Source organism: Podarcis bocagei, assembly GCF_964188305.1.
Source record: "Podarcis bocagei genome assembly, chromosome: 7".
NCBI lineage: Eukaryota > Metazoa > Chordata > Lepidosauria > Squamata > Lacertidae > Podarcis > Podarcis bocagei.
This window is the reverse complement of record NC_138132.1, coordinates 75,440,832-75,448,569: the sequence shown is the minus strand read 5'-3', so window position 1 is coordinate 75,448,569 and position 7,738 is coordinate 75,440,832. Positions and strand designations below refer to the sequence as shown.

Below are 7,738 nucleotides of genomic sequence, written 5' to 3'. Positions count from 1 at the left end.
CGCTCCCTTTGGCTCCTTCGCCTGAACTGGGGCTGATGCTGCGAGAGGAGCGGACCGCGCTGTGAACTAGGGAAATACACGCAACTTTTTTTCCCCCTTTTGGTGGGGGGGGGCGTGTCCCTCCCGGGCAAGGAGCTGCGATGACCTCCCGCAGGTAAGATCCGCTTAATCTTCTGCGGCGCGTCCGAAATGTGTGGAGTTTTGCAATTTGGGGTTTTTGTTTGCCTTAGGTGGTGGTGCGGCGTGAAGCTCGGAAACGGGGCAGCGGACAGCCTCCGTCCCCACCCCGTTCTTGCTTTTCTTCCCCACACTGCTCCGTATCTATTGCTTGCAGGTAGACCGCCTCTATACATGGAGGATTTAGAACAACCTCCTTCTCCCCCCCCCCCCCAGCAAAAAGGCGGTGTACTTCTGCGGATGTTTTGCACTACAGCTCCCGTCAGTCCTCCGCCAGCGTGGGGGTGGGAAATAATCCCTTAATATTTGGAGGTAGATTGCCCCTTATCATGAAGGGTCTCTTTATTTAGATCATCCTTGGCTTCTCCAGATGTTTTGGGCTACAACTCCCGTCCGCACCCCCCCTTCCAGCCAGCCAGTGTGTTTTTGAGTTTGTAAACAAGGCACAGGTCTTTACCCTCCTTCGCTCCACCCCCTTATCTGTTATTATTTGGAGGTAGACTCCCCCTGATCGTGGAGGGTCTCTATATTTAGCTCAGCCTTCCCCCCACGTTTGCTGCCCTCCTCTAAATGTTTCGGACTACAACTCCCGTCAGAGCCCCTAACCCGCTCCAGACAGTATATGGCGAGGAGGAGGGAGAGTTGCCCAACTCTCTCTCTCCGACCCTCGGTACCTAATATTTGCAGATAGACTGTCCGTGAGCATGGAGGCCTGTCTTTAGGTCAGCCTTTGCCAAGCTGATGCGACTCCCCCCCCCCCCCAATCGCTTTGCAATGTTTTGGACAACAACTCCCATCAGACCTTGCCAGTACACTGTTTGCACTGCGGGGCTGTTATTTTCAGTTTCTAATTTCTTCATTCTTAGTTGTTCCGACTAGTTTACCTTTAAAATAAATTTAAAAAGCTCTGTGTCTGTGTATAAAGCAAACATTTGTAGCCAATCTACGCTGAGTAGGCCCATTTAAATTAATGGACCTTGCTACTTTAGGTATGTTAAATTCAGTGGCTCTAAACTGATCAGACTTTGTTGGATTAATTAAATGGAAAACAGCAGTGGCGCCTTTTCGTCCCATCCCCCTATGCCTCCTGTTTTCGGTACTTGGAGGTAGACTGCTCTTATACAGGGGTGTACCATGTACCTGTTGTGTAGAATACTTTGCAACAGACCCATCTTATTTGTTGTTGTTGTTGTTGTTAACCTGCCCTTCATTCTAAGGCCCCGGAGTTGATTATATTTAAAGCATGGTATTAGAAACAGTTAAATACAATCACGGGACTAATATTTGTCTTAAAACTATACATTATCAGGTCTCGAAATCCAGGGCAAAGAGGAACGATTTAGCTACTCTGGTCATTCATGCATCATGTGGTAGGGAAATCTTAAGTCAGACTGAATTGGGTGAAAGAGAAAAGTTTCCTTCTGCCTCATCAACAACTTCCTTTGGCCATTTCCACATTTTAATCTCTCCCTCCAACCCGCCCCAATTTTCTTCTTTCGAGCTCTGGAGGCTGGGTATTGGCTTGTTGTTTTAAGTGTTTATTGAACTCTGAATCCCTCTAATGGATATCAACTGATACTCTGCATTGTACTGTGTTGATATCAATGTAATCTTTTTCCTTTTGTTTGCCTTGTTTAAATTAAAATCTTTAAGAAACAAAAACAAAAAAACTCTGATGGAAGACCCTTCTTTTCATTCTCCTCCTACCCACACCCAGATTAACCTCTTTCCCCTTCCATCTTCTTTCGTGGTTATAATGCAGATAGCAGGTTTTTGTGGTGCAATTTGTTTCCTTTCCCCTCTTCCTACTAAATATTTAATTCTGCAGTCAGGAGGTAAGCTCACAGCTTTGCTTTGAAAGCTGCCCTTCAGCGTGGGTGCGCCTGAGGATGTGCAGAGTGCAGAATCTGCAATTTCTGCAGTTGTGTAACTGCGATTGTGTAAATGACAGGCGCACCTCTGAGCCACTGACTTCCTTACTCACAGCTCGGTAGCTATAGATTCACACACACCTCAATGCAAATAATCTCCAAATCAGAAAAGTGCCCTCTCGCAAGCTTTAACCCTGGAGCATCATTATTATTTTTTTAAAAAAGGTATGGCTTCCTTTCGGTTTAGCAACCACGAATGCAAAGGAACATGTTTATGGTTAAAATAGTTTGGAACAGCTTATTAGGGAGTATCTCCTCCCCCCCCCCCCACTGACGTCACCCTGTTTGATCTCATGTTCCTTCTGCTCAAACCCAAAATCTCAGAACCCAAAAAGGAACTCTGAATTCTTGGAACCCAAAAGCCTTCTAATTGTTGTTGGTGCTCTTTGGCCATTGCAACACTTGGGGAGGCCTAGACTGACGTCTGCCAAGCTTGATTAGAGGTTTGTGCTGAATGTTCTGTAACTTAAAGCTTCATTTTGCTGGGAGCGTGGTGTAATGGTTACAGCAGTCTTGGCCAGCCAGGTGTTTGGGACTCTTAACCCCCATCAGCCCCACCTAGGACAGGTTAAAATGTTGGACCTAATCTCCAGGTAACACAGGTCCAAACTCCAATGAGTGACCTTGGGGCCTGTCGCTTGTCATTAGCTTTGCCTACCTCGCAAGGTTGTTGTGGGAATGAGGGCGTGTGAATGCATTGTGCATGTGTTCAGACTTACCCCTCAACCTAGTGCCCTCCAGGTGCATTGGTTTACAACTCCCATGGAGCTGATGGGAGTTGTAGCCCAAAGCATCCAGGGAGGGCGATAGGTTGGGGGATGCTGTCGTAGACATTGGCCTAAGCTTTTTGCAGAAAGGGCAGAGATAAAAACGTAGGAAACAGATATTGCTTGCTGAGTCACTCCAGAGGAATTTCTTATTTTAATGATCTATTTTAAAATGGGTTGTCCTGCTGGTAGGCCAGCAGACTCTCCACGTTCTCTTAAGAATATATATATTCTGTAATCACCCATTCCAGCCCCTGCAAAAATATAAACAAGCCCTTTCTTTGATTTAAGCTAGAAAACATCCATAGCAGCGGAACTGCTATGGGGCAGCTGTCCTTGTTTGCTTAGGGTGTTCCCTGTTTCCTCTCCATCAGGGCCTTCCTTTGTTACCTTTTGAGGCGTATTATTACTATTAGTGCAGTATTTGATGCCATCCGTGAGCCCTGTATTCCACAGAGCAGGAGCAGATGGTCCCTGCCCCGAGGCGATTGCAATCTATAAGGTTCTGCCACAGAGAAAACAACGAAGGGGAGGAATTTGTGGCAGGAGTAAATAGTGACTTTGTCCATAGTGGGAGCAAACAAAACAGGAACCCCAACACAGCCTGCTCCTGGACCTTCCCCCAACTTTAAATGCAGGGTTTTTCCAAAATGCAGCCATTTTGGACTTTCCAAGGTTTGGGGAGAAATGTATTTAAAGGGAGGCTAACACCAGAGAGGGGAGGATGCCCTATGGGTACCCAGATGAGAATCCGCTTTTTGCTTGGGTGTGGGCTAATCCAGCCTGTGGGTGTTTGAGAAGCAAGTGCTCAAGTTTCCGATGGGACCAGGGAGCTTGTGTGGAGGGAGCAGGAGGCCTTGGGATGTCTGAGGCTGTCAGAGCTACTAGCTATGGTTTGCGGTGGCCTGGTGGCTGTGTTCTACTACCTCTGTCTGAGGCAGTGCACCTCTGAATACCAGTTGCTGGGAATTGCAAGCGGTTCTTGCACTCAGGTCCTGCTGTGGGGCTTCCCACTGAGGCATCCGGTGGGCCACTGGGAGGAGAGGATGCCAGACTAGATGGGCCTTTGGACCTGGTCCAGCTATAGGGCTCATTTTGGGTTCTTGTGGAAAGGGGAGGAACTTGTGTTGAACCTGAGAGCAGACAGGACATCCATGTAGTATGTTTCCCATGCTTGGGTCTCCATCATCCCTAGCTAGCAAGATCATGGGAATTGTTGTCTGAAAACAACCGGAGACCCAAGGTTGGGAAACCCTGGTTTGGACAGGAGTAGTATAACACTGCAGATTTAAGTCCTCTTGCCTTGAGTCAGAGGCAACTGTATCTTGACTCTGGTTGCACATGCATGTTAAGTCTTGCACATGACCACAAATGCTGATGGTGCATTTTCCTTCTACTTCTGTATCTCTTTATCTGTCTCTCTTTATCTGTATCTCTGTATCTGTCTACCCAGTTAGTGTGTTTTTTTTAATGGGGTGCATGTAACATTCTTCTTTCTCTTATTAAATTTATTACCCACCCTTTGCCAGCAGGTACCCTTTGCCACCAGGTACCGGGACGCGGGTGGCGCTGTGGGTTAAACCACAGAGCCTAGGGCTTGCCGACCAGAAGATTGGCGGTTCGAATCCCTGCGACGGGGTGAGCTCCCATTGCTCGGTCCCAGCTCCTGCCAACCTAGCAGTTCGAAAGGCATGTCAAAATGCAAGTAGATAAATAGGTACTGCTCCAGCGGGAAGGTAAACGGCGTTTCCGTGCGCTGCTCTGGTTCGCCAGAAGCGGCTTAGTCATGTTGGCCACATGACCCGGAAGCTGTATGCCGGCTCCCTCGGCCAATAATGCGAGATGAGCGCCGCAACCCCAGAGTCAGCCATGACTGGACCTAATGGTCAGGGGTCCCTTTACCTTTTACAAGGGTGGGTTACACCAAATTAAAATTCAGTATTAGAAACAATTAGACCAGTCATTGGAATAGGGTAGGTCCTGAAAAGAGCCATCTCTGGTATCCAAAAGTTAGCGCATGTTTGAAACTATAAAACAAAGGTGCCCAACGCACCTCTGTGGGGCAGGAATCTCACATCTCAGTCCTGCTCAGAGTAGACCCACTGAAAATAATGGGCATGACTAACTTAGGTCCATTAATGTTAGTTGGTCTACTCTGAGTAGGACTCGGTTGGCTACAACCCAATAAGTTTTTTTCTTCCTATATACATAAAAACGCAAGGTTGTCATCAGGCGGCTGCCCTTAGGAGGACTTTTTAGGGCCACATGACAGTCCTGGATTTGCATGGAGTAATGGGGTTGGGAAGGTGAAGAGTGAGCTTAGTAGTTGCATGGGGTGGGAAGGGGAAACCCTAGGAGGTTAATGTGGGGATAGTGGCAGGTGGGTTGGTGAGGAGAGCAAGCCCCTAGTAATTCTTATGTTTATTCATTTGATTCATTGTGAGCTGTGACGGTTTTGTGGCAAAGTGGCGTGCAAATGGAACTGACAATGAGTGAACATGTTTGTGCTGTACTGCACTTAGTTGTGCTCTGGCTTGGCTTCGTGTATAGGGGCGAGCTGTGGTTTTGTGCCCTGTGCCAGCCAGATCTGTGTAGGGATTGCAGGGGGGTGCAGCATCCGGAGGTGCCACTATGGTTTGGCTACTGGATGGTGTCTGTAATTTATCTGTGGAGAGGGTCTGGGTTTGGGTCTGGTGTGGTTGATTGGAGATGGCGCTCTCTGTGACCCTGTTTTCCAGAGACGGCTTCGGATTTACAGAAGCCGCCCCGGTTTCTGACTGGATCCCGGACTGTCTTGCTTTTCCTTTGGAAGTCCCTGTTTTCATTGGAGAAATGTTGGAGGGTATGTCCCAGTGTGATCTGGCTCAAGGATTGAGCGCATGCAGCCGTGACTCACTCGCACGAGGACAGAGCACGTCCCACCTACTCGAGAATCAAAAAGGATGAGATGTAAACGGAACAAAGCCCAGGAAGTATATGGGTGGGACGGGGGCAGGCCAAAGGGTGACTTTCTGATGTTATGAACTCCAACTCCTGAAGCATCTTATTTACCACAGCGGTCAGCAACATGCCACCATCTTGGAAAAGCAAGATTCCACCTGTGCTATTTGTCTCCAGCCTGGAGAGGTTCACCTGACACCGTCCTCCAGAGGCAGATCTACTGTGGAACTAATGAGACTTCAGAGCCCCACAAAATGTAGGTCCACCACTGCCTTCCTCATATTCCTGCTCTGAGCCGTGGATTAAAAGAGACCTTTTTTATACCGCAGGCTTTCCATAGCTGTGTACTTTTCATCCACTGAATTTTAGATTTTAGTGATGCTGTGTGAATCGCGTCATACACTTTTGCTCTCTGCTGCTCAAACTTTTACGTTATTTTATTGATTTTTCAATCTCCCCGTTGCAATTTTTGATCTTTTACCATTGCAACCTGGCTACAAAAACACCCTGACCATTAGGCATGCTGGCTGCTGGGAGTTGAAGTCCAATTACATCTAGAGGGTCACAGATTTTCCAGACTTGTATTCCTCTGAAACAGCCTCAGTGGCGTAGCGTGGGGGGTGCCAGGGGTGCCAGCCGCACCGGGCGCAACATCTGCGGGGGGCGCGAGTCCAGAGGGAAGGGACAAGTTCCTTCCTCCGACGGCTCCCCGCCGCCACCGCCAGCCTTCTTTTGTTCATTAATTACTTGAGGGATATCTTGAGTGATTACTTGAGTGATATTCTGAGTACCACTTAGGAGGGTCATTAGGTGTGGATTAGTTGCTAAAGCTTTCGTGTCTTGACCTCTTGACCATTAACACATTACAGTGGTACCTCTGGTTACGTACTTAATTCATTCTGGAGGTCCGTTCTTAACCTGAAACTGTTCTTAACCTGATGTACCACTTTAGCTAATGGGGCCTCCCGCTGCCGCCGCACCACCGTGTGATTTCTGTTCTTGTCCTGAAGCAAAGTTGTTAACCCGAGGTACTATTTCTGGGTTAATGGAGTCTGTAACCTGAAGCGTCTGTAACCCGAGGTACCACTGTATTAATGGCAAATAAAATGTGTGGCAGTTGTTTTTAATGAGTTCTGCTCAATTTTACACATATTTCACTTGCCAAGCAGAACAAAATCCTATTAATTTAACCCAAATGTCTTTTGAATTCTCATGTCACGTTGCAACTAGTTAGCACCCCTCATTTTGGGAAGTTGAAAAAGTCAACGTGCGCTATCGCCCTACCAGCAAAACGGCCGCAGGTTGAAGCAGGTAAACTAGGTGTATATTTGCGGAAAGGCGAGCTGACAAATATATTTGGCTCCTGGGCCTGAGGTTCCTCACTATTCCCCTAAACCCCAGTTCCTGTGAGCTGGATCTCATTCATTCCTCCTTGCGCAGCACCCGGAGGGGAGTGGCAGACTGATTCACTCTGGATCACGCTGGAAGTGTTGCAAAACAGCAGCAGGAGCAGGCTGCGCGACCCAAGGCAAGCAGCAAAAGTGTCTCGCGCTTTGCGGGCTTCCCTGCCTCCAGGGTGAAGCAAGGAGGTGGAAGGCAAAAGAGGGAATTGGGGCAGAGCAACAGGAGCTCGTTAATGCAGAGGGATTTCATTGTTATTCACTGTCGTTTTCCAAGCAAGCTTTGAGCTGCCTCTCTTTGAACAGCCAGAAAGAACTCTGGAGCCAAAGGCTTGTGCTGGGCGGAAAACTCGAGGGTTTTGGGCCTTGGCAGGTGACACTCAGGAAATCCTGACACCTTGCAGGAAGGCCCTTTTGCATGCGTCACAAGCTGAGCACCTCACAGTCTGAATGTTGGAGGAGTCGGGACAGATAAGAGAAAGTGCTTCCTCACATGGCACATAGCGTATTTTTTGCTCTATAA

The 7,738-nt window shown here is 48.1% G+C and overlaps 1 protein-coding gene across 1 annotated transcript in view; it reads left to right on the top strand.

Moving 5' to 3' along the window:
- The window catches only part of LOC308591024 (tyrosine-protein phosphatase non-receptor type 11-like), a 64,230-nt gene continuing 56,492 nt past the window's right edge, over window positions 1-7,738 (top strand). Inside the window, exon 1 of the mRNA XM_081201545.1 lies at window positions 1-154. Coding sequence (XP_081057671.1) covers window positions 141-154 — 14 coding nt within the window. The 5' untranslated portion in view covers window positions 1-140. The remainder of the gene's footprint in view (window positions 155-7,738) is intronic.